Source organism: Phytophthora cinnamomi (genome assembly GCF_018691715.1).
Source record: "Phytophthora cinnamomi strain GKB4 chromosome Unknown Contig20, whole genome shotgun sequence".
Taxonomy (NCBI): Eukaryota; Oomycota; class Peronosporomycetes; order Peronosporales; family Peronosporaceae; genus Phytophthora; species Phytophthora cinnamomi.
Window position 1 is genome coordinate 237,432 of NW_027150953.1, and position 26,042 is coordinate 263,473.

Genomic DNA, 26,042 nt, shown 5'->3' on the forward strand with positions numbered 1-26,042 from the left:
AAGTTAACGTACCGCACACAAGTTGCCGTTTTGGCGGGAATGGCTCACTCTCCGATCGCTCGGAATCATGGCGGGGCTCAAGCGCGAGTCGCCTCCTGCTGCTCCTGCGGCCGACGCCATGCAGCCCAAGAAGCCGCGGCTGGGCGCCAAGGCCGAGCCCGCGTCCTTCGCCGACGACCTGGAGCACATGGCGCCCATCGCCTCCAAGGCCAGCGCCTGGCCGCGCCGGCCCATGGCGCCCGTGGACCCGAGCGCGCGCTCCGTGGCCTTCCAGTGGATCGACATCGACATGTACGACGGCCCGCCGCTGCGCGCCAACCCCAAGGCGGGCGCGGAGGTGCCGGGGCTCAAGGCGTCGGGCGACGCCGGCCAGAGCGCCGCCATCATCCGCCTCTACGGCGTCTCCATGGAGGGCCACAGCGTGCTCATGCACGTGCACGGCGTGCTGCCCTACTTCTACTGCGCGTGCCCCGACAGCTTCGACGAGAGCAGGTGCGGCGAGGTGCGCGCGGCGCTGGACGCCGCCGTGAGCCAGCGCGACCGCGACAGCAGCAGCGCCGCGCGCGTCGTGGGCGTGCAGCTGGTGCGCGACAAGATGTCCATCTACGGCTACCAGTTCGACCGCTACACGACGCTCTTCAAGATCTTCCTGAGCATGCCCAGCTACGTGCCCAAGCTGCGCAGCGCGCTGGAGGGAGGCCTGACGCTGCCCGGCTGCGACTTCCGCAGCTACCAGACGTACGAGAGCAACGTGCCGTTCATCCTGCGCTTCATGATCGACGAGGGCATCCGCGGCTGCAACTGGGTGGAGGCCCCCAAGGGCGCCTACTCGGTGCGCGCCCCGGCGCACAAGAAGTCGCTGTGCCAGCTGGAGATCGACATCACGTACGACAACCTCGTGAGCCACGCGCCCGAGGGCGAGTGGGGCAAGGTGGCGCCCCTCCGCATCCTCAGCTTCGACATCGAGTGCATGGGCAGGAAGGGCCACTTCCCCGAGGCGGAGCAGGACCCCGTCATCCAGATCGCCAACGTCGTGCAGGAGCAGGGCTCCCACACGCCCATCATCCGCAACGTGTTCGTGCTCGACACGTGCAAGCCGATCGTCGGCGCCCACGTCATGGAGTTTGAGCAGGAAGGAGACATGCTGGAAAAGTGGGCACAGTTTGTCCAGGAAGTGGACCCGGACATCATCACGGGGTACAATATCGCCAACTTCGATATCCCGTACCTGCTGAACCGTGGCAAGGCGCTCAAGCTGAAGAACTACCATCTCCTGGGCCGACTGGCGCACACGTACGTATCGTAGATTGTTCTCTCTTTTAGAGAGACGAAAATGATGTATTGACGTTTATCGTACTATATTCGATGACACAGGGCGGCGTACATGGAAAAGAAGACGTTCAGCTCGGCGCAATATGGCAAGAGTGAAAATGTGAAGACCACAATCCACGGGCGATGCATGTTTGATTTACTGCCAATCATGCGCCGCAGCCAGCAACTGAGCTCATACTCGCTGAACGCTGTGAGTGCAGCCTTCCTCGGCCAACAGAAAGAGGACGTGCCTCACGGTATTATCAGTGACCTGCAGCGCGGTACTGACGACGACCGCCATCGCCTAGCAGTTTACTGTCTGAAGGATGCATACCTGCCGCTGCGACTGCTTGACAAGCTATCATACCTCGTCAATTTCATTGAAATGGCCCGTGTGTCTGGCGTACCAATTGACTTCCTGATCGAGCGCGGCCAACAGATTAAGGTGTTTTCCATGCTTCTGCGCAAGTGCAAGGACGCATCGCTTGTCGTGCCGACGCTGCCTCGCTCCCAGAACAATGAAGACGCTGGTTACGAAGGCGCTACAGTGATTGAGCCCAAGAAGGCTTTCTACTCTGTGCCTATTGCGACGCTGGATTTTGCGTCGCTGTATCCGTCGATCATGCAGGCCTTCAACCTCTGCTATTCCACACTCGTCGCTCCTGGAGATGTAGACAAGTTGGCACCTGGCGATTACCAGAAGTCTCCATCAGGTGATATCTTCGTGACAAGCAAGAAGAAGAAGGGTATTCTACCATTGATTTTGGAGGAAGTGCTGGCAGCACGTAAGCAGGCAAAGCGGGATATGAATGCCGCCACTGATCCCATGGAAAAGGCTGTGCAGAATGGTCGACAGCTAGCACTTAAGGTGAGTGCCAACTCGGTGTACGGCTTCACCGGTGCAATTGTTGGCCAAATGCCGTGTATTCCTATCGCATCCAGTACCACGGCATATGGCCGTCAGTTGCTGTTCCGGACACGGGAAGAGGTTGAGCGCATATACACTATTGCCAACGGCTACAAGGCGGATGCACAGGTGGTGTACGGTGATACGGATTCGGTGATGATTAAGTTCGGTGTTGACACCGTTGAAGAAGCCATGCCTCTCGCTGAAGAAGCTGCCAAACGCGTGTCGGATATCTTCCCGAACCCAATCAAACTCGAATTCGAGAAGGTGTATTTCCCATACCTGCTGATGAACAAGAAGCGATACGCTGGTTTGCTTTGGACGAAGCCTGAGAAATATGACAAGCTGGACTCCAAGGGTCTTGAGACTGTGCGACGTGATAACTGCCTGCTTGTACGACGCATGGTGGAATCCGTGCTGCGCAAGATCCTTATCAATCGCGACGTACCTGGGGCGATTTCATACACGAAGAACGTCATTTCGGATCTGCTGCAGAATCGTATCGATATCTCGCTGTTGGTGATCACGAAAGGACTGAAAAAGACGGTTGATCAGGACGACTACAAGGTGAAGCAGGCTCACACCGAGCTCGCTGAGCGCATGCGCAAGCGTGACCCTGGATCTGCTCCAGCTTTGGGCGAGCGCATTGCCTACGTAATTATCGACAAGGGCAAAGCGACGCCGTTGTACGAGAAGGCTGAGGACCCTGTGTATGCCCTGGAGAACAACATCCCGATCGATTGCGACTACTACATGAAGCAGCAATTGCAGAACCCTCTGGAGCGCATTTTTGAGCCCATTATTGGTCTGAGCAAGGTCAAGTCGGATCTGTTGAACGGTGCGCATACGCTTAAGCGCTCCAAGCCCGTGTTGAAGCAGAACAGCGGAGGTATGATGAACTTCGCTGTAAAGAAGCTCAAGTGTCTAGGCTGCAAGGCCCCGCTGAACGGGAAGGGGGCCCTTTGTCGCAGCTGCGTGGAGCGCGAGGCGGAGGTGTTTTCTCGGCAGTTGGAGTCGGTCAACGAGCTGGAGCACTTGTTCGCGCGGCTGTGGACGCAGTGCCAGAATTGCCAGGGCAGTCTGCACCAGGACGTGCTGTGCTCGAGTCGCGATTGCCCTATTTTCTACAAGCGCATCAAGGTGCAGAAGGACCTCGGCGAGGCGCAGGCCTCGCTGGAGCGATTCCAATCGGTGGACTGGTAGAGTGGAGTTCTGGTTCGAGATTGCTGTGCATTTTTCATTTCGGTAAGAATACAGGCTATCCAAGGAGTTTGCAACTGCAATTGAGAAGCGCTTGTCAAATATGAATGGGACTGCCAAAACTCTTACTACGCAAAAGAAAAAAACAAAACTAGGACAAAGCGCCGTAAAACTGGAGACGAATAAGTGTCGAGTTGAGCCCTCTTGGCTTCCCTCCCTCGGGGGAGTTTCCGGAGAGCTTCCACCCTCTCCATGATGTGGCCGCCTTCGTTGTCCATGTCTAGCTCGACGGATCTTGCCTTGCGCTTCCTATTCGGCGAGATGGTGGACACGCTGCGCTTGGTCAATGGGGCAGAAGATGAGATGTCCCGAGTATTTTGCGGACTCGCCGCCGGAGACGGCCTAGGTCGACCCGCCGCTGAGTTCGTCCGTGTCCGGTCAGTGGTCACTGGCGTTCCTGGAGTTCTTGGAGCACGTCCAGTAGCCGGGCTTAGACTCTCCAGCAATTCGATCACATTGCGTATACTGCCCGCATATAATGTCCAAACCCTCGTCAATGCTTCTCTGGTTCGCCGCCTCCATGTTGTCGAGAGTTTTAATCCGTTTGGACAGTTCTGTGAACTTCTTCTTCGTCATCCCAACTACGTCCTCATCCTTTCGCTCTGGTTCGAAGTCCTCATCATGTTTTCTTTCCATCTTCGTCTTGCGTGTCTGGGTTCCATTCGTCTTGGAGGAATTATAATACCTTATCTAAGTGAAAGAGCACTTAGATGTGCTAACACATGGCGAGCAGTTGCAGCATCTAAGTGGACTGGTCTTTAAGTCCGGTTCTGTAGTAAGAAGTAGCGCTTCCATTTACAAAATGAAGGGTTAGGTTCTGATGAATCACTTAGCGAATGTATAGTAGACCTAACCCTATTATCGCTCCTATTCAAATCTGCTGCGCAAGGAAAAAGAAGCTACTTCCACGATATTTGGAATTTGTATGACGCGGTGTCAGAAGCAACTTCCATCGCATGAAACAATGAAATATGCAAAATCGGGTTGCATGACGAATCAGAAAAATCCTATATACGAATATGCACCAATCGTTGAACGACCGAAAAAATAATTTTTTACAGTACTCATTTAGGTCGGTTAGATAAGGTCTTAGAGACGGTCGGTCTCCTACAAAGGTACGACAAGACTAATAGTACTAGCAAATTCAGACAAGACCAATATTACTACGGCAAGCTTAAAAGTACTAAGACAAGACTTGCTGTACTAGGACAAGACCTACAATACGATGACATTATCAACTACACAAATTCCTTGCATGTACGCATGCCGAGTCTTCACAAGTCGGCGCTTTTTGTCGAGACGAATATACAGTGCAAGTGTGTCAATCGTGAGTACACACATATTCGGAATAACACTGTCATTCAACCAATGTGTGGTATAGTAAGCCGAATACGCGGTTAGTGTAGCGTCCGAAACCTCCCTTGGGTCAGCAACTCCCTTCTGGATGGCAAATTCCAACACATCTTGGGCAATCAGTTTGGCAACGCTAAAGCGGCTGGGAAGCACACCGCTTTTCTTTTTGTCCAGATTGGTCCAATCGCATACTGGCTTGAATAAATGACGAGAAGGATCCGCCTTCCAATACATGCGACACAAATCCTTCCAATCTTTTGCTGGAGGGAGAATAGATACCTGTTCACTGCATCCAGGCCGATCGCGCAATGGCTCAGGCGCAGGGCTCCTCCCAGGCTGTAGTATCGCTATCAGGGTATCCAGTTTTTCTTCTAAAGTACTTGTAGATTTTTCGAGGGCCTTCAAACGCTTTTCCAGTGAGATTTCTGAAGGCGTCTGCCTAGTATTAGCCGCCGCACTTCGCTTTCTACCGGTAAACGTCGTCGGACAACCTGTGTAGACTTCACGATCTGGGGCCAAACAATCCGCTAGTTGTTTATCTTCGTCGCTAGATGCTTGGTCAAGAAGATAGCGCACAAGGGTCTCCGCCGATTCATTTTGTGTCCAGCCAGCCCACCACTTTACCATTCTGAGTGACCATCGCCTTTCTGGGACGGCAAACATGAACCGGTACTGCGCGCCAGCCCGACGAAAGGTTTGCGATGTAAACCAGATATCTCTCCACGCTTGTCTAACGTAGCCGCGAGTCTTCGTTCCATTTCGATTGAGATCACGAACCACACAGTTAAGCAAGGTGATGAATGCCTGTTCTGACATTTTCTTGCCCCATTCCACACGCGCATTTTCACATCCCGTTGTAGTTGTGTCCGTCTTGGGAACGTTCTTTGAAATCTTCGAAAGTGCCGGAAATACATAATCTGTGTCACTCCATCGATGATCCGTCTTCGTTTGGATGTACGCCAGCCAGGCCGTCATATGATACAAAGCATCAATTGATCGTTCACGCTCGTCCAAGTGGTGTAGATTATAGCAGCGGCCTTCTGTGTAACGGGGTTACACGTACAAGTGGCTGCAAGCCACTTGTGAATTTAACAGATAGGTTATCTGTTAAACGTTTTGGATACTTCCTCACATTGGTGTAAGACACACCGATGGATACATTGAAGTGGACCACCACAGTGAGTGGTCCACACATACCCAAAAGATCCTATTGGTAGAAAGCAGCATCTTTCTACCAATCAGAGACATGCATATTAGCGGGGCTCTGACAGCCAGCCGCTGTCAACCCTTTCATAGATGATAAACAGATTTTAGCAGATTTTTAGAGGAAGATCAATTTACAAGCAATACAGTTCTCATTTTACCTTAAACTAGCTACTTGGAGTCTTGTCTAAGTTAACTTATATTTGTGTATTCAAATATAATTAACCTAAGTAAATACTAAGTACTTACGCTTCCTCATACACGTTGCGCAACGTGTAAGCTAAAGTAGTGAGTCAAGTTAGACCCACTACACCTGGTAGCACTTTGTAGTCCGTCCAACGACCGACTGCTTGACGTTCGTATGCGGCGTACGAACGCGGAGCCGAGAACCACATGAGCACGGAGGTGCCCATGGAGAGCTCCAACACGCCTGCAACGCATGTTGCACGCGCTGACTGCCCCCACCTGTCTGACCCAGAGTGGGAGGCCCTCCAACGACTGTCAACAGTCATTGGAGAAGCGGCGATAGCTACAATGCTGCGTACGCTATCGCCGACGGAGCAACATGGTGTTGCTCTGGGATTCATCATGAAGGAGCAGCGTGACGCTGCTTCTCAGTGACGGCGTCGTCAGGGACGACACCGCGTGCTCAACCATTAAAGTTGAGCGTAAGCAATTACGTGGGAAGAGAGGGCGAGCCTCTCCTCCGATGGCTTGTCGAACTCGACACAGCCATAGCGGCTCGACGCATCGTCGACCCGCTGTCGAAGGTCGCGTTCGCCATGTCCTGCCTTGGCGGACGCGCAAGGAGTTGGGCGTATGGACGCCGACTCTCCGATCCTACGTGCTTCAGCACGTACGAAGTGTTCAAAGAGGAGCTCAAACAAGCGTTTGAGCCCCCGCAAAACGAGTTCCGGTCGAGGGCGGAGTTCCTCGACCTTCAGCAGGGTAAGCATGACGTCCATGCTTACGCGCAGCGCGCACGATATTTGGTATCAAATATCGTGACTAACCCGATTGACGAGGCGACCAAGGTCGTCACGTTCATGAAAGGACTTAGAGATGGGCCTGTGAAGACCTATCTCTTCCGAGAGTACCCGAGTACTCTCGAAGCTGCGATCACTCTTGCCATGCAAGAAGAGTTTAGCCTGCGGCAGGCTAAACTGCATGTGAACGTGCCAAGGCCGCAACCACGCCCGGTAGCGAGGACGGGAGGTCCGGAACCAATGGACCTCTCGAATGCAACAACTGCTGGTTACCAGCAGCAGGGAGGTAACGTGCGATGCTTCCGTTGCGGAAGGATCGGTCACTTTGCACGAGAGTGTACAGCTCCCATGCCCCCTGGAGGTGGCCGTCGTGGCGATGCTAGGCATCGCCGCGGACCAACAAAAACGCGAACATCCAGTAGGCGCGGGGCGCCCTACTGGTAATACAGTCGCGCGTGCCGACATCGGGCACGCGACACTGAGGACTGCAGCCCCAGTGAGACCAGCTCTCACTGTAAGAAACAAGATGACAGGCCAAACCTAGTCATCTTGAAGGTTTACTCGAAGAGAGCGAGTGACTCTCTTCGAGCTTTGGTAGATTCAGGCGCGTCGAACAACTTTGTTCGACTACGAAGCCTGCCGAGACTTGACTTCGAGGAAGTAAATGTACCTCGAAGTCTTCTGGAGGTACGACTGGCAACAGGTGCCATCGTGAAGACCGAGAAGCGCGTCGTGAACGTGCGCTTCTCGTACAAACAACGAGTGTTTGTCGAACACTTTATCGTCCTGGACCTGGACGATAAGTTCGACGTGGTAATGGGCATGCCGTGGCTTGCACGGCATGATCCGGTGATAGACTGGAAGAAGCGCACGCTCGTGCGCTTCGGACGCGACAGCGGAACAGAGAGCGATGGCCCTGTTACCGCAGCGCGCGCACCAGCAGGTGCGCGCGACTCACCAGTCGAGACAGCGCTTAATGCCGCTGTCCCGGAATGCCCAAGGGGTGCGCGAGGATGCGCACAAGAGGAATCCACGTCGGCAATGCTGCCGACGTCGGAAGATGAGGATGTGTCGGTTCCGGGAACCAACACTCGCGTTCAAGTACGCATGGGACAGTCCCTGACCCGAAGCGGTCAGGTCGACAACAACGCGTCGGCTCCGGGAGCCGACGCACCCTCGGTCATGAGGGGCTCCGCCAATGAATGGCGTCGAGGTGACGAAGGCGTGTCAACTCCGGGAGTTGACGCTGCAAACAGTGCGGACGGTTGCAAACGTACCGCACTGACGCAATTTGCATGCTGTCGTGCAGCCGGGCTGCACGACGAAGCGCCATGCGATCAAGCCGGGCTTGATATCGCGCGCCCGCAGACAGGGTCTGCCGGCGAAGGGACACATTACCGTGCAGCCGGGCTGCACGAAGGAAAATGCGGTCAAGCCGGGCTTGATACCGCGCGCCCGCGGACAGGGTCCGCCGGCGAACGACTGTCCACGGCCGGGCCTGGACAAGAAGAACAACTGTGCGGAGCCGGGCTCCGCACAACAAGAAGACGGCGCAAGCGGAAAACGCTGCGCAAGTCTCGGTCCGGGAACGAGACGCAACAAGAGCAGTCTGCTGGGCAGACTGCGGCGGTGACGCCGAATGTCAAGACGCTAAGCGTCTTGACGCGCACCGATACTGGATTCCAGTATCGTGAGATGGAACTCGCTAGTCCTCCGACGACGGCGTCGGAGTTGACTTCGCTTCTAGCCATGAGCTGGAAGCGCTTCACGCGCGACTTGCACGATGGACACATCGAGCAAGTCTGCGTTCTTTCGGACAGCGAAAGAACGGCGAGCGAGAGCGAAGAGCTGAGGCAGCTCTTCATGGGAAGTACCACTGAGAGTGAAGATACTCTCAGTGCGAAGACGAAGCGAGAGCGCTTCGAGGAACAAGGTTGGGACTCGCTGAAGTCGAGTCCCTATTACGAATTGTTGAGGGAGTACGAAGACGTACTCCCGGAAGAGATTCCTGCGGAGCTTCCGCAGGATAAGGGTATTCAGCACGAGATTGATCTCGTGCCGGGCACGAAGTACTGTGTCACGCGGCAGTGGCCACTGCCGCGAGAGCAAGTGAAAGCGATCGACGACTTCTTTGAAAGTCGTCGTAAAGCAGGACAAGTGCGGGAATCAAAGTCCCCGCACAGTGCTCCGACGTTCTGTGTCAAGAAGCCACAGGGCGGATGGCGCATCGTTCATGCTTACAACAAGCTGAACGATGCGACGGTACCGGCGCAGACGCCGATACCGCGAAAAGATGTTATCATCGATTCGATGGCCGGGAGCACCGTATACAGTGCTCTCGACTTGCGAGATGGATTTTATCAAATCCTAATGCGTGAGAGCGATATCCCTCTCACGGCAGTGAGCACGCCAAGCGGCATGCTCTGGGAATGGCTAGTAATGCCACAGGGGCTTAAGAACGCCCCTGCGACTTTCAACAGGTGCGTGACGCACTTGTTGCGCTCGGTGCGCGACTTCGCACCGAGCTACTTCGATGATGTATTCATCCACAGCCGAGCTGTGGACGGGAAGACCGACGTAGAGATGCACAGGGTGCATCTCCGGAAGCTACTTGAGCTTATGCGAAAGCATAAGCTCTACGCGAACCTGAAGAAGTGTATCTTCGGGGCGAGCGAGATACCCGTCCTCGGGTGTCTCGTAGGGAAGAATGGTGTCCGCCCTGACCCAGAAAAGGTCAGAGTGATTAACGAATGGCCAACGCCATCAAGTGTCAAGGAACTGAGGCAGTTCCTTGGCCACGTACTTGTGCAAGTACGTGGAGGACTATGCGGGCAAGATCCGCCCGCTGTCACAGCTTCTTAAGAAAGAAGCTGTGTGGAATTGGACACCCGATTGCCAAAAGGCATTCGATGCAGTCAAGCGGGGCTTGACTGAGGCGCCGATCTTGGCAGTGGCTAACCAAGATCGCCCATTTCACGTAGTGTGTGACGCATCCGATTTCGCGATCGGATGCGCGTTAATGCAGCACGATCACGAGGGCCGTGATCGTGTCGTCTACTACCAATCACGTCAGCTGAAGCCAGCTGAGCGCAACTATCCGGTGCATGACAAGGAACTCCTTGCCATGAAGTATGCACTCGCAAAGTTCCGAGTGTACTTGCTTGGGAGTAGACCATTTGTGGTCTACACCGACCATGCTTCACTGCGCACCGCAGTGAAGTCGCCACATTTCACAAAGAATGGCGAGATGGCTCTCATTCTTTGCGGAGTATAACTTCCGGGTCGAATACAAACCCGGAAGATTGAACGTGGTGGCCGACGCGTTATCACGTCGGCCGGACTATGCAGAAGCTGTTGACGTCAATGCCATTGACGCCATGCGATCGAGCAAACCCACATCATCTCTGTTGGATGATGTGAAGGCCGCGTACGCGCACGACGCGGACGCGAAGCTCTTGCTGGCCTATGGCACAGCGCCTTCTGACAAGTCCCGTCAGAAGCTGCCCAAGCACCTTCGAGCGCGTGCACACCGCTTTGGTGTGCACGAAGGACTGCTACTCTACAACGCAGTCGACGACAACGCGGATCGCGTTGTCGTGCCAAATGACCATGACCTGCGACTCAGGATCATGTACGAGTATCATGATGCCCCGACTGCGGGACATCTCGGACGTGAGAAGACTTACGTCCTTCTCACGCGCGACTTCTACTGGCACCACCAGTATAAGTGGGTGCGCAAGTACATCCGTGCTTGCGAGGTATGCCAACGCGTGAAGCCTGCGCCGTTTGCGCAGGCTCCATTACAATCACTACCGACTCCGTCGGAGTGTTGGAAGTCCATGTCTTTGGACTTCATCTTTGGTCTTCCCCCGGACAGCGGAGGGAACACCGGTGTTGTGGTCTTTGTAGACCGTTTCAGCAAGATGGTACATCTTGCTGCGGTGCCAGCAGAGGTGACCGCGAAGCAGACGGCCCGTCTGCTCGTCGACATGGTGTTCAAACACCATGGCATGCCGTCCGACATCGTGTCGGACAGAGACCCGCGCTTCACAGCGCACCTGTGGCAAGAAGTGTTTACACTTCTTGGGAGCCAGCTTTCCATGTCGACTGCGGATCATCCGCAGACGGACGGTCAAACCGAGCGCGTGAATCGCGTGCTCGTCGACATGTTGAAGAGCTACGCTCACTCGTTCCACTACTGGAGCGAGTGCTTACCGATGGCAGAGTTTGCCATCAATAACTCAGTGCATGCCTCGACAGGGCATACACCGTTCTACGTGAATGCCATGCGGCATCCACGTCTACCGAGTTTACTCGGAGAGATGGCTCCCACTTTAAGTGGGGGAGGATCTACGACTGCAATACAGCAGCCGCAGAAAACCGCTGACACTTGCGCAGTGTCAGCTGCAACAATGGACAAACCACATGAGTCTGCGCAGGGCGCAGACTCCCCCAACAACAAGGACAACTACCACGGGTCTGCGCAGGGCGCAGACACCGCAAAGAACCACGCAGAGGCCGGGCCTCTAGCGGAGAGCGAGCTGAATGACTTCAGCTCGGATGCAATCAGTTTCATCACCAAAAGACAAGCCGTGATTCGGTTTGTCCAAGACACTATAGCAGCTTCTGTTGATCAACAGAAGCTGAACGCAGACAATGCGGGCAGAGGCAACACAAATGAATTCAAAGTTGGTTCATTAGTTTTGTTAGCTACACAAAACCTGCCTAGACATGCAGTTTCGGATTTCGGAGCAAGCAAGCTTGCTCCGCGCTTCATCGGGCCGTTCACTGTGTTGACACGGCACGGCAACGCATACACGCTAGACATACCGTCTAGCATGCGCCTCCATCCGACCTTTTACGTCGGACGGCTGAAGCCATACCGGCAGCACGAGCCATCTAGCTCGGCTGACCCGAAGCCTCGGCAGGAGCCGAGGCAGAAGCGGAGGACTTGGCCTCGGCGACGAGCAACCTCTCCTCCAGCGCGCGGACGCGCTGGAGCAACCCCTTCATCTGGGTCCCCAGCTCGACCTGGATATTCGAGGCGGTCTGCGAGACCGCCGCGACTTGGGCCTTCTGGTTCGCCAGCTCCTGTTTTAGGGCGGCGAACTCAGCGCCCTGCAGACGCTCCACGACGGTCACCCGGTCGTGGAGAGGCGCATACTGATCAGCCCGGGGCTGATCATACCCGGGGCGTGTTCCCACCCCCGCCACCGCCGATCCGTGACGCCCGCGGCTCAACCCGCTGGATTGTTGAGCGGATTGTTGACCATAGTATCCCGAAAACGAACCCTCAAGGGGCTCGTTTTCGTATTCGTTGGAGAGGATTTCCTCCCCATCGAGATACATAGGAGCCGCGGAACGTCTTGCTGGAGGACGTTCCGGAAATGGTGAGGGCGTACGAGGAGCAGTACGCACTGGCACAGCGGAGAGTAGAGCGAGCGCTGCGATCATCGCCAGCGCCCGAACCCTCACGTGCTAAGAACTTAGCACGGAGCTCTTGAGACTCTCGGGCACACGAAACGACGTGTACCCGTTCAGGTCGCGGTCGCTCAAGCGGACCGCGCCTGAAGCACTTCGTGCACTGAAAGCCCTCGGGCACAGCGCACGGCACATTTGCCTCCTCAGCAGCAACATGAAGTTGCTCCAGCTTTCCACGCTTCGAGTACGTCTCGAAGCGATCACGCGCTTGCTTAATCCGATCACGGTAAGCACTCGGCCTCTTGTTGAAGTTCTCAACAAAGGCGTTCCAGCTTTGACAAAGTGCCTGCCACTCGGGCACTTTGCTGCGAGAAGAGGTCTTCTTGCTTTGAAACCATCGGAGCTCATGAAAGAGTCCGATGTAGTAATCGCGCCTTTGATGCGTTTCCGCATCAAAGTGCAGCTCGGCAGCCACAGCGTCATCTTTGATGGCGCTGCATACGTACAGCGGCACCTCATTCGGAGGTACCGAGTTCCCAAACCGGTCCGCGATCTCGGACGCGGACGGCATCCATGGATCGCGCGCTGCAGGCGCAGCGCGCGGAGAGCCTTGAGCTTTAACATCACGCGCTGCAGCAGCAGCGCGCGGAGTACTGAGAGCCCCAGCCGAAGCGAGTGGGGTATCACTCTCAGTACGCGAACGCTTCGAACTCGAAGCGTCCGATTCGTCCCCTTCACGCGGGCGAACGTTCTTGGCGTGAGGGTCGAGCGATCCGCTCGACACTGAGTCTTTACGCTTAGAGAGCGAGTCTTCCTCGCCCTCCATGTCTTCATCGTCGTCGTCGAAGTCGACGACGTCACCGTACTTCGCCTTCTGGCGTTCGAAGTAGTCGTCGATGGAGAGATGACTCCCCATCGACTTAGCGGACTTCTTCTGAGGCGCGCTCATCGTTGAATGAGCGCGGATTTCTTCTCCAAACGCGGAGAATTGACGAATGGTCAATTCCAAAGATTGACGTGCGGGGACCCCGCGCGTCTAACCTTAAAGGGGGGATGGTGTAACGGTTACACGTACAAGTGGCTGCAAGCCACTTGTGAATTTAACAGATAGGTTATCTGTTAAACGTTTTGGATACTTCCTCACATTGGTGTAAGACACACCGATGGATACATTGAAGTGGACCACCACAGTGAGTGGTCCACACATACCCAAAAGATCCTATTGGTAGAAAGCAGCATCTTTCTACCAATCAGAGACATGCATATTAGCGGGGCTCTGACAGCCAGCCGCTGCCAACCCTTTCATAGATGATAAACAGTTTTTAGCAGATTTTAGAGGAAGATCAATTTACAAACAATACAGTTCTCATTTTACCTAATCTAAGTCACTTGGAATCCTTTTGTTACTTAACTTATATTTGTGTATTCAAATATAATTAACCTAAGTAAATACTAAGTACTTACGCTTCCTCATACACGTTGCGCAACGTGTAAGCTAAAGTAGTGAGTCAAGTTAGACCCACTACATTCTGCGACCTCAGTTTTCCGTCCTTCAAGCTTGTATGATGCAAACGATATGGATGAGATAGGGTCCGAAACGCTTTGTCGCGTGAGCCCTAGCGTTAAATTTTTCCACTGCAGGCTCAACACCTCGTTAATTCGGCACATGCTATAGAACGCAAAAGCGGATACCGCTGTAAACCACAAGCGACTTGCTTCCGTGAATCCTTCTGTGGTCGCCAAATGGCTGTGCAGAACGTTAAGCATGTCCAGCGAAATAGGCGTGGCTTGGCGCTGAGTAAACTCCACACTTTTGCGCTTCTTGAGACCGCGCATGAACTGCCGAACAAACGAGTCTTTTGCTGGTTTTCCCAGACCGTACTTAATTCCATTCTCGTCGGTGACCACCACCCACTTATCTGGACCGGCAGCATCACGACGCTCGTGACTACTGTAGTAGTTTGCAACGGCAGCTCGTATCTTCTCGGCAGTCTGGTTAGATACAGCACTAGAGACCGATACACTTTCCATGAATGCAACAAGAAGAGAGGGAAGCTCGTGATGGCGCACCATAGCTGGATCCGGGTATTCATTTGCAACGCAGAAATCGCAAAACTTCTTAAAGTAGGATGCGTAGACGTCCCTGGTTTCCTTCTTGATCACATGCGTAGCTGTCGCAATTCCACCTTGCAATAGCTCTTGAAATGAGGGTCGTTGAGACGTTGGTTGTGATGCCATTGGAAAGAAACAAAATAAACTGTGCGCTCACAGCTTCCTGTCCAGCCAAATCAATTGTGAGCCTCTTCACCATTCATTTTTACTCCAGTATTTTTAGTCTTGTCTTAGTACTTTTAGTCTTGTCGTAGTACTTTAAGTCTTGTCATACTAATTCTTATATTGTTGACTAACGATGGCCTTTTTATTAATCGGATACAAAGCTATCCGAGTTTACCCAATCCCTTAATCACCCTCAGAGTCAGATTCAATACCAAAAGCAGCCTCGAAACGGCGCTCCCGGGCGGATATCGCTGCTTTTTTCTTCGCCTCAGCCTCATAAGTCTTGTCCTTCTCAGCAAAGCGCGCCAAGTACGAAGCTTCAAACTCTATCAACGATTTGCAGCTCTTGCCTTCTCCGAACGCGTCAATCTGGTCTTGGATAGGCGCCTTCAGTAAATTGTTCTCATGACGGGCATCCTCGCAGTCAGCAAGCCACCGGTCGATCTTCGCTTTAAAAGTTGTCTGTAAGTAACTGCGGTACTTTTGAAGTCGAACGCGCTCTCCAAACAGCGTGTTTGCTTCTTCCTTGAGCATACGCTGCCTATAGAAGACAAACTGCTTGCACGTGGATTGAAGTAACGTACTTGCGGGTTCCACCTGAAACTCAGGTGGCATGCGGTGGCGCTTATCGGGATGCAACAGTAGAAAGGTTCGTTTAAACCAAATTTGCGACAGCAAGTCCTTGTGCTCCATCTGAACACAGTAATATTAATAAACACATGAGAACCTTTTGATTTTCATCCATCAACACTTACCTGGGTGAAGATGTACTCAAATAGGTCTGCATCACGACTTAAATCTTCCAGTTCGTGCCCTTTCAAGCCTACAGGCTCGGGTTTCGGAGGGAGAGATACACTTTCTAGTTCGAGAAGCTCCGCTCGTAACTCTAGAGACACGTGTTAGAAATAACGGTAACTTATGGTCGCAATAGATTAAACCCACCTTCAAGTCGCTCGAATACACGCGCGGCACGCTTGGCACGCTGGGCGCCGACACGCTTGGCGCGGTTCTTCTCCCACGACTTCTTCCGGATCTCACTGCGTGAGAGCCGCTCCTTGGTGCCCTTGCACTTCTTCTTGTGCTTGGAAAGGTTGGTGCGCGATATCGCCTTGCCACACGCGTCGCACGGCGTCTTCACAGCGCTGCCGTACGGCGCGCGTGTCGTCACTCCCCTCGCCATATCGCGATGTGCGAATCGAATGCGCTCTTAACCACATTTATTGGCTAATATTAATTTTTCTGATATCACAATTTTGATTGGTTAAAATATTTTTTGCATGAGCTTGTTTTCCCGTTGCGCTGGTGAAAGAAGTTAAGTTCGCTACGAAATTAGAAATACATGTAACCCATATCTCGGGTAGCGCAAATTAGAAATGGCTGCGTGTTTCTAAGTTGAGTCTGTTGAGCCTTCACCGTGACACCTTTCGGACACCCCACTGCAGTTGGGAATCGAAAAGTCTGACGGAAATTGGACACAATTGCATGAACACTCTCGCTAACACGTATGGGTACAAAACTGAATGGTAGCATAACAGTGGTAAGAGTGGGAGTACCAATTTATTAATCGCCGATTAACAAAGGGCTACGAGGCCCGCAAAGTTAACCTTGGCGAGCTCTTTGGCAGACGCCAGGGCTGCGGCGGGATCTTCCCAAGCCGCTTTGGCTGCATCATCAACAGCGAGCCTGCTCATTTGTCACCACTGCCAGCACCTCTATCGCCGATCAACCGAGTTTAATCTTAATAGTGGCGGGATCAGGACAGTTTTGCGCCGCCTGGGGTTCCCTGAACCTGTTGATGGCGACGTTCAACTCCCAGTAGATTGAGCCTACTCTCTTGAAAATTGCGATCTCAACTGCTGTATCCCTCTGTAAAGTGATATAAGTTATACCGTTTCTATATCAATACAATATAAATTGCGGCAATTTTCATTATTGTTTAGCTTGAAATTGCAGTTTTTATTACTGGCAGCCGGTGGATCCAATTCAATATCATACTGTATTGGCGGACCTCTGGTTGAGGCGACTCGCTACCTTCCGCGCCTCCTGCTGCGCCTTTTTCGACTTCTTGTCGCATTTGCTTTTCTTTTGAAGGTGACGGCGCAAGTTGGCAGGTCGTGCAAATACTTTCGCACACTTCCAGCACGTGCGCGGCTTGCGCTGGCGTGGTCGACCGGGCTACGTGCGGAGTTCCGTGGGCATTGCTGGTGTTTCCCAAGTGAGGTGCGAACCTAAAGTAGCTAGTGTGCGAACCTAGTCAAATACTACTAAGTGAATGGCGGGCTAACGCCATGTGTTAGCACATCTAAGTGCTCTTTCACTTAGATAAGGTAATTCCTCGGTGATTCCTCATCCCCAGTCTGCACGCGCGCATGCTGGCGCAGCTCGTGCTCTCGTTGCGTCCACGCTGCCTCCAGCACCTGGATTGTCACGGCAGGGCTGACCGATTCCGTTTCGAGTCGAGAAAGAGGTCACGCCGCCTTAAGCCTGAGTGCTGCAGCGAAGCTCGCTCGCTAGACAGGACGCCTTCCTTGTCGAGTGCTTGCTTTTTCCAGTCGAACGGTTGCCAAAGTGCGATCCAAAGCGTATCGCCTCGACAAATGCAGCCCCACGAATCCCCAGGACGAAGAGCAAACTCTGCGCGGGGCGCCCGAGCTCAAGATTGATTGCGTCCGACAGTAGGCTGCGTCGCGTGATCCCAGCTTACACCTGTTCGCCACATCCTGTTATTGCAGAGGAAGTAATGTACGTAACTCGCTCCATCCTTGACGTCTTGACGTCAAGATGTTCAAGTTCCTCGCCCCCATGCATGTCCGCCCAAGACCTCGGAATTCAAGACACTCGTGGATAATAGAACGCAAGCAAGTGCAACTTGTTCAGACCCCCGTGCAGGATGCACCAGGATCGACTCCAGGGAATGTGCGCAGCGGCTGTCATCTAGGATAAGACTGCTGGGGCGACGGTGCGGATACAGGCATACATGTATTAATGCTACGTACCTGTAGTACCATTGCACGCGTGGATTTCATACCTCTCCGCCAAGTCTCCGAGACTCGATGGCAACATTTGCGGCTCGTGGAGTCCCTATTATCGAGGACTACAGTACAAACCGCGACGGGAGGCCGCAGTTCTCGACAGTGCGACGATCAAGGTGCCCATTGCCTCGCTGCCCACGCACACCAAGTTGAGTTCGTGACAAACTGCTTGTTGTTCCGTGGTGTGAAACTTTACATGTCCACCGTCGGATGGCAGCGGCGATTGTTCCCGTCGCTGAGCAGAGACTGCTCTTCTTCCTGGTTACCTACCCCACGACATGACATTGGGCTAAAGCACGGTGTGGAGCCGCGAGGTAGGAGGCGCGCCTTGATTTGTCTGTCCACGTTGCCTCTAAGATCTGAAGTTTTTGTTGAAGCCAACCGACGTTATCCCTTCTCTTCTCCCGACTCGGGCGGGACGCCCGAGTGGGATGGGTGATGAAATGGAGCGCAATGGGCTTGCTCTGCTCGCGACGGCTGGATGTTGCAGTCCGCCATGTGTGTGTCGACACGCTACCGGTACCGTAAACCACGCCGTGCGTGCGGTGAACCCGGGGTTTACGGTACAGTATCATGGTACATTGCACACATGTGCAATGTTAATACATATTAACATGTGCCTCTCTGGTTGAGCGCGTCCTGCAATCGACGACCGCCGCGGCGCGCAAAGGCACTCGGAGGGGAAGTTTGTGTTCTTGTCTGCACTAGAACCCCAGGTGGCGCCGTGGGATGTCGTGCCAGCTCGTGATCACCGCGATGGGGAGCCTCGCTTTCGCGACTTGGACCGCTTAGCTCTCCAGAAGGCAACGAGGTAAAGTACAGTGTGCTCGCCATCCCTCACTTTGCAATTTGCCTCGACGCACTCAACCCTGTCTTCAACTACTCCCACGCTTCCGACCATGAAGGGATTCTTCGCCGGTGCCATCGCTGCTGCCACCCTCGCGGTTGCCTCCGCTGGGGAATTCTGCGGCCAATGGGACTCGGCCAAGAGCACCAACTACATCGTCTACAACAACCTGTGGAACAAGAACGCCGCTGCGTCGGGCAGCCAGTGCACGGGCGTCGACAGCATCAGCGACTCAACCATCGGCTGGCACACCTCGTACACCTGGACGGGAGGCGCCCCCACGGAGGTCAAGTCCTACTCGAACGCTGCGCTGATCTTCACCCCGAAGCAGCTCAGCAGCATTTCGACCATCCCTACCAACATGGAGTACTCGTACTCTTGCTCCTCGGGCCTGTTCGTCGCCGACGTCTCCTACGATCTGTTCACGAGCTCGACTGCCAGCGGCAGCAGCGAGTACGAGATCATGATCTGGCTCGCCGCGTACGGCGGCGCCGGCCCGATCTCCAGCACGGGCAAGGCCATCGCCACCGTCACCATCGGCAGCAACTGCTTCAACCTATACAAGGGCCCGAACGGCAGCACCACCGTCTTCTCGTTCGTCGCGACCGAGACCATCACCAACTTCTCGGCCGACCTGCTCGAATTCTTCACGTACTTGGTGAACAACCAGGCTTTCCCTTCCAGCCAGTACCTGACCACGCTCGAGGCTGGCACGGAACCGTTCGTTGGCACGAACGCCAAGATGACCGTGTCCTCGTTCTCGGCTGCGGTCAACTAAGCAGCAGGCTGCGCCACTCGATCGCGGAAACAGCGATACCTGCACTCGCATATTAGTCAGTGTAGTGAGTATGTCAATGTCAACTGCGTGCCTTCAAATCGGTATTTGGTCATGATACATAAAATACCTCGTTCACATCGACTCCTATGAAGTTGCCTTTTCAGGAGTGATGGTCACAACTGCAACTATCGAGTACAAGCAGATTATGGACTCGACAGTGGAGAAGCAGCAGCGCCAGCTCGAGGAGGTCCGACGACGCTATCACTCCGAGATGCGCGAGCTTGAGCAGCGGTGCGACCAGAAGTGGCAGACCAAGGTGGCCGCCTCCGCGGCCGAGGCCAGGCAGTGTGAGTTGTCAGAGTTGCGGTGGGGCGAGAAGCTCGAGGCCGCTGGGCGCGAGAAGGCAGCTATGGAGCAGCGGGTCAAAGACGCGAGGAATCGGCTTGAGGAGACTTGCCGGATCATCGTCGCGCTGAAGACCGCCTGCGCCACCACAAGCGGCTGGCAGGTGAATTGGAGTAGCATTGAGATAAGAGCGTCGCCACTCGCAACGAGGTGATGCAGAGCAAGCTAGCTTATGCCGAGCTGAAGGGCGACATGGACACTCGGGTGGTATGTTTGCTCCGAAGGAAGGAAGAGTGGTCGATTACCGATTAGTGGTCTTCTCAATTTGCTAAGTGGTAGTGCTATCTTCTTGTCGTTTATTCGATCAGTGTCTGGAATACGATGCCTGTCCGTTGGGTTATGGTATGTTTGGAGAAGGAGCTGGACCACGCAATGCGCGACATCACCGATGAGAAGACCAATGCTGCTGCTCTACAGCTCCACTGCTATCAATGTCGTCCCTCAGCAGCTTCACCCTGCGCGCCAACTGCCGCTTTCGCCGCAGATTGCGCGGGCCCGTCGGGATCGACGTGAACGACGGGCTTGTCGCCCCGGACGACCGCAACGTCGGACTGGCAGCGGAACCGAACGTCGCGCGAAAGCACCACGGGCGACGACACCGACTGCTGTTGCTGCATGGCGTTTGTCTGCTGCGGCTCCACGTTGACGGCGAGCGTGTCCATGACGGCCTGCAAGTGCAGGCTCACGGTGGACCCGTCCGTGCCCTGCAGCTCGTGGTGCACGGGGAACACGACGAGGTCGCCGAGCCCCTCGAAGGGGAACAGTTGTGCAGCAGTAGCCCAAGGAAGCGCCCCACCGACGCCTCAAACTCCTCGAACAACAACGCGCAGCAGATACTGAAGGGCGTCGAGGTGCCGGAAAAGGCCGGCGTTTCGATCAGCTTCTTCCCTGCGCGAGGACACGTTCACGACGGCCAACAAGTTCACCAAGATGTCGACGGACATCCGCAACGGGAGAATGCGTCTGAACAAAATATGGGGCGTACTAAAAGCTTCATATCAAGGCCAACTCTAATTCCGTTGGAGCAGTGGAACGGAAGTTATCGCCAGCTTAGAGAACTGTTAATTCTTTTCCTGACTGGAGAATAGTTATTTCATTAAAAGTAGCTAATAACGAGAACACGCGCGGACCAGTGCGGCAACCGCAGGGAGAAGCTGGTCGATCTGAAGGCCTGGGTGCTCTTCAAAAGTGAGCGCGGCAACGCTGAGCAGAGTGCTGAAAGGCACGCGTTAAAAGCCTGCGGGAATCGCTCCAGTACAGGTGCAGGTGTGTTGTAGGCAGGATCGCTCTTGACTCAGGTGAGACTCACAGCCGGCGATGTAACCGAACGCACCGAGTCATCGTTGGCGCCAGTCGCTCTCGCTGACGCCAGCGTCCTGAATGGACTGAAATTCCACCATAGTTTCGGCTCGTGTTATTGGTTTAGCAGCGAGCCGATCAACTGAGACACAAACCACATACAGTGCCTGCTAGAGTCGGAAACGCGCTGAAAACCACCCGTCTCGAGGAACAGGCCACATCTGGCCAGACTGCCATGGAAAGCGAGGGTCGTAGCCTCTTGCGATGCAAGTTGCATCGCATTTGGATACTGAATTGTTATCACGCGGACGGTGCAGCTGTATAAATCAAGGTTAAACACCATAAAAAAGAAGCGATAGTTGGTCCGGTCAAATGACGAAATCAGTGAACCCGACGTAATTCAAAGTCGAGACCGCCTAATTATTGTCTCGTGAATTTGTGCACTGAACTCGATTTCAGCTATTCTGTTGTTGGTCGGGGAGTCACGGAAAACACCGAAGTGGCTCTGTCCCGCTAGTGCAGTCCGGGAATATGTCGCGGATGCCGACGTAGCTCGACCAATACAGCATGTATACTCTGGTAGAGTACGGCGACTCACTACTGCATATTCATTGCGAAAAAAACGCGAAATTTTCCCTAACTAACGATTTCGCGTTCGTTTGACTCGCTGCGGTTTCATCATCGGTAAAAAGGCTGTCACATCTGCAGCCATGGAATGCTCCGAGCGTTAGTGGAACCCTCGGCCCTCGGGCTGCAAAGGTTTTTTTTGCCGAAACGAAGTGCCTGAGTCAAGATTGCTCTTGACTCATCCAATTTGGAACTTCCAAACAGCAATCTAGAACTCGACCACCGGAGTCGCGGGATGTAATATCTTACTGAAGTTCAACAACTCGCTAAATTCTTGGATTTCAGTCTGGTATTTATCGACCAACTGTTTATTTTTGGCGGTCTCAAACTATCTCAAATCGAAGCCGCCCAAGTTGAAGTTTGTAGTGACCAACTGAGCCACTTGATCCTAGATCGATCCTAGATGTTATCTAAATACATCGGGGTGAAAACTATTTCTTGCTATCCTCGCCTTGGTCTGAACGAGTCATCGGCTAGCGCTGGCCGCGCCGGCCCACGGTCGCGCGCCCTTGCCGTCGTCGCCGACAGCGCAGCTCGTTAGGATGAGCTCGCGCACCAGCGCCGCAGCTGATTTCTTCGCTCTCGCCGTTTTACCACGCCTGCACATTCCAAAACGCTTCTTCTGCACTTTTGCCACCACTCATCCTCGGTGGCCGCATCGGATGAGTGCGCCAAAACCGAAGTGCCGGCGCCATTGGGCGCTGTGTGCTGGTGGTGAGGCTGGGCCACCAGAGCTGTGCCGGCACACGCAGCAGCGCGCTCTACTGGCACTAGCAGCAGCGCCAGTAGTCATGCTGCCGCTCAGGTTAATCGGGCCTTGACTTGGAGCGGTCGCAACAAACTTAGCCCCGTCTAAGAATACGGGCGACCTCGTCCCAACTGCACGCAGCAGCTGGAAGCACGCTGAGCGACGCCTCTCTCTGCCTGGGGCTCGCCGAGATGCTGGGAGGCAATGCAGCTAGCTCTGTCGCGCGTACCTACCTGCCTGACTCCTCGCTCGCTGGGGCCCAGACGAATGCTCGCGCGCGGCTGTCGCCTCTGTGTGGACTGGCTGGCCGTTGGCGCTGTTGCGGCGGTTTCTGGTCGCACCGCTTGGCACATATTTGGGGGGCCAGACCACACGCTAAGTTTGGCTGTCGTGCTCGGCCTGGCTAGTCGCGGCGTCGAGCGCTCCTCACCCCATGCTGCAGAGAGCGGAGGGAACCGCCCCGCCGCTCCAGCCCAGAGTCAGCCCCGCGCCTGCTGTTAACCCGCGCGGCGGCAGCCACTTGCTTCATTAGGCGCCGAGCAAAAAGCCATGCCTGCTTGATGATGCTGCCGTTCGTGCTGGCGTACGTTATCGCGAACGGCAACGGCCGCGCGTTTCCTTGGGCGATCTGGAAATAGAAATCCAAACCACCCGCCCATCCCCGCAAAAGAAGGTCGCCGAACCTTGCACATAACGAAACTCCAGACGGGCCACCTAAATCCTAAAATTGTTTGCCTCCTAAACATGCCCGGCCTGTTGTGGTCGTCCATTCTCCAACCAGCGCCGAGATGGCCACGCCGTCGCTGCGCCGCGATCTGCGCCTGCCGCTGCTACCGCCGCCCGCCCCCGCGGCCTTCGCCAGCGCGCCCTCGCCGCGTCTGCAGCCCATGCGCCAGCACTGGCGCGTCGCCGCAGCCGCTGGCCCCGACCGCTTCGCTTCAGATCCACGGACGCGTCCAGATTCCGAAGCACAGCAGCGCTCGACCAGTTGCTGCCCACGACTGCCGCCGCCCCAGTGCTGCCCAGGATCGCGTCTCTGCTGAGTGGCGCCCGAGAGCCCAAGCGACCGGACGAGAGGGAGGCGCCGACGGACTCGCGCAAGAGGAAACTGCCCGAGGAGCTGCGAGACGTGCGCGAGCGAACGCCTCGAGCCGCTGCACTCGCCTCTGCTGCCGCCGCCGCCTCCAGCGCAGGTCTGCAGCTCTACGCTCCGTCCGGGAGGAGCGACTCGCCCCTCAGGATGGAGGTGCCAGGCCGGCTGGCGAGCTTCAGCCAGCAGCAGCAGCAGGCGAGAGTCCGCCGTCGTCTTGCCGCCCCTCCGTCCTCCGCTCCTTCCGACTGGGAGCCTGTCGGTCGGTACGCCGACCTGGCGGCCAGCGCCATGCGTCGCGCCATGTACCGGGAGTTCGGGCCGAGGAGAGCAGTCGCTGCAAGAGAAGCACAGGCCGAGGCCGTGTCGTCTCCGCCCTCGGAGTCTCGAGGCCGCGTACGACCCACGTCGGCGGAGATCTCGAGCCGCTACGTGCAGCAGCAGCCCCGCGATCCTCCCAGGGGGCGGGTCAACCCATCAGAGCGTCGCCGCCTGTACTACCACCACAGTATCGACCCACACAAGATCCACGAGATCCACGTCCCGGCCGAGATCCCAGAGATGACGACGCACTACCGCGACGAGCAGCCCAGCAGGAAGCACCGGACCAGCAGCAGGTACCTTCAGCATCAGCACCACCAACAGCATGAGGTGTCACCGCCTCGCGGCCGCCCGGCCTATTATGACCGCGCCGAGGCGGCGGAGATGACAATGACTGCCCAGAAGCGACGTCGTCTGTCGCCCTCTGCTACATCCACAGCGCAGCTGCGCCAACCGCTGTACGAGCCCGAGTACGGCCTCGCTGTTCTAGAGACGTCGAAGCCTCTCGTGCGCTCGCGCTACGTTGCTAGCAGGGAACCTGCAGTGGAACGCAGTGCGGCCGCGTCTCGACGGCGCTACATTCGAGACGGCTCAAATGATTTTGAAGACGTCGACTCGCCGCTCTCTGCTTCATCGCGTATCAGCTACAGTGGCAACGAAGCTCTCGTGAGGACGAGTATCGCGGAAACTAGCGCACCGCCGGCGCCGCGGAGTCTAGTTAACGTTGGCGCGGAGAAGGCCGAGCACACGCCTCTCACGACGCTGGTGCTCAAGTCCAAGGAGTTCTTGAAGTCCAAGAGTCTTGTGCGCAACCGCCACGACGAGATCGACTGGGTGGCGACCTTCCTCAAGGTGGGCTTCGACTCGTCCAGCATCTACGCACTCATGTGCCCACTGCGCAAAGGCCGCTGGAAATCCGAGGAGGAGAAGTACACTTTGGGGCTGTTGCAGCTCATTGAGAACGGCACAATTCTCCTGCGCCATGGCCAGAGCATCCGTGGCTACATTGGCGAGAAACTGCACAGCGACGACATGCGGGTGCTCAAGAAGCTGAGTAACTGCAAGATGTTCCACTTCGCCAAGCTCATCAATCCAAGACTCGCTGAGGAGGAGAAGCTAGACATGACGGTGGCAGGAGCCCGGGAAGGGATGGAGCGCTTGGATCAGCTCAAGGGCGAGTTCCTGCGCTCAGTGCAGCTAGAAGCGCTCGTGGCGGTGCGCAAGTACCTCAGTGACAGCTCTTTGCGCGATCTACTCAACGTGCGTGCATAAGGAGAGGACGAGCATCCTGTTAGTGCTAGTAGTACATGTATCCTAAAGCGTAACGAAATGTGTTGCGACCGCCTATCACTCCACCGCTCTGGCCGGATGATTCGGGCCAGCACTAGCCGTGTCAATCGTTCACGTCGAAGAACTCATGACAGCATCGCTTGTCCATCTACGAATCAAGCACACGCCTGCTCCTGCAAGCACCACAGCATTTGTTGTTCCGCCGATTGATGGCTATCGAGACGACCCATTCGTTCACGGGGGCATCGACCTTGACGGTGAATAACGATGCTGGCGCAGTCTTAAGCAAGCCGAGGATCAAAGTTCGAACCCTCCCAGCACTAGCTTTGTTGGCGTATCGGCAACGCCCATGTCGACTAAATCGAGCTGCTCAACTCGCCTCGTTCATATTCTTAGCTGCATTTCGACGGTGCTCAATTCACCACTTCACCAGCTCTGCTTCGACTCGCATCATCAACGCAATGAGGCGTGCGGAAGGCCAGGGCGACGCTACCCCCACGCATAAATCCGCCTTCACCCTGCAGATTGACGCCGCAGTGGAAAGTGGCGTCTTTGAGGCTCCAGGTTTTCGCTTCCGCTTCCTAGACGGATCTAGGAAGCAGACCACCGCCATCGGGTCGGGCTCCGGATGGACTCCAGTACACGACAACAATGATCCGTCCGAGACCTCGCCAGCCTCACCAACTCGTTTCCGCTACGAGCAGAGCTTCCCCGACGTTGCGATCTCTGAAGCTTTCGCGACGGCTCTCGATGACGACCCCGTCTTGTCGTTTTTTCTGTTTGACCACCCCGGCTTAGCGGGGACTGGAACAACACCGCGCACACAAGGCAAAGACGCAAAGCCTTCAACAGGAAAGGCACCCGCGGCAGTGACAGCAGCCCCAGTA

The 26,042-nt window shown here is 55.2% G+C and overlaps 6 protein-coding genes across 6 annotated transcripts; 4 read left to right on the forward strand and 2 right to left on the reverse strand.

Moving 5' to 3' along the window:
- Positions 1-67: 67 nt before the first annotated feature.
- IUM83_18489 (DNA polymerase delta catalytic subunit) lies at positions 68-3,421 on the forward strand (the record flags this gene model as incomplete). The annotated part of the gene is made up of 2 exons (XM_067943493.1): positions 68-1,293; positions 1,375-3,421. 2 exons carry the CDS (start codon positions 68-70, stop codon positions 3,419-3,421), a joined length of 3,273 nt encoding a protein of 1,090 aa, XP_067795581.1.
- Positions 3,422-14,901: 11,480 nt separating this feature from the next.
- Positions 14,902-15,898, reverse strand: IUM83_18490 (uncharacterized protein; the record flags this gene model as incomplete). Its single annotated transcript, XM_067943494.1, has 3 exons — positions 14,902-15,411; positions 15,474-15,604; positions 15,661-15,898. 3 exons carry the CDS (start codon positions 15,896-15,898, stop codon positions 14,902-14,904), a joined length of 879 nt encoding a protein of 292 aa, XP_067795601.1.
- Positions 15,899-18,649: 2,751 nt separating this feature from the next.
- IUM83_18491 (Cell 12A endoglucanase) lies at positions 18,650-19,375 on the forward strand (the record flags this gene model as incomplete). Its single annotated transcript, XM_067943495.1, has 1 exon — positions 18,650-19,375. The coding sequence occupies one exon, from the start codon at positions 18,650-18,652 to the stop codon at positions 19,373-19,375; it is 726 nt and encodes a 241-aa protein (XP_067795602.1).
- Positions 19,376-19,544: 169 nt separating this feature from the next.
- On the forward strand, positions 19,545-19,934 carry IUM83_18492 (uncharacterized protein; the record flags this gene model as incomplete). Its single annotated transcript, XM_067943496.1, has 1 exon — positions 19,545-19,934. One exon carries the CDS (start codon positions 19,545-19,547, stop codon positions 19,932-19,934), a length of 390 nt encoding a protein of 129 aa, XP_067795578.1.
- Positions 19,935-20,208: 274 nt separating this feature from the next.
- Positions 20,209-20,544, reverse strand: IUM83_18493 (Targeting complex (TRAPP) subunit; the record flags this gene model as incomplete). Its single annotated transcript, XM_067943497.1, has 1 exon — positions 20,209-20,544. One exon carries the CDS (start codon positions 20,542-20,544, stop codon positions 20,209-20,211), a length of 336 nt encoding a protein of 111 aa, XP_067795634.1.
- A 2,698-nt stretch (positions 20,545-23,242) lies between these two features.
- Positions 23,243-25,137, forward strand: IUM83_18494 (DNA polymerase delta catalytic subunit; the record flags this gene model as incomplete). Its single annotated transcript, XM_067943498.1, has 2 exons — positions 23,243-23,408; positions 23,471-25,137. 2 exons carry the CDS (start codon positions 23,243-23,245, stop codon positions 25,135-25,137), a joined length of 1,833 nt encoding a protein of 610 aa, XP_067795598.1.
- Between the last annotated feature and the right edge of the window lie 905 nt (positions 25,138-26,042).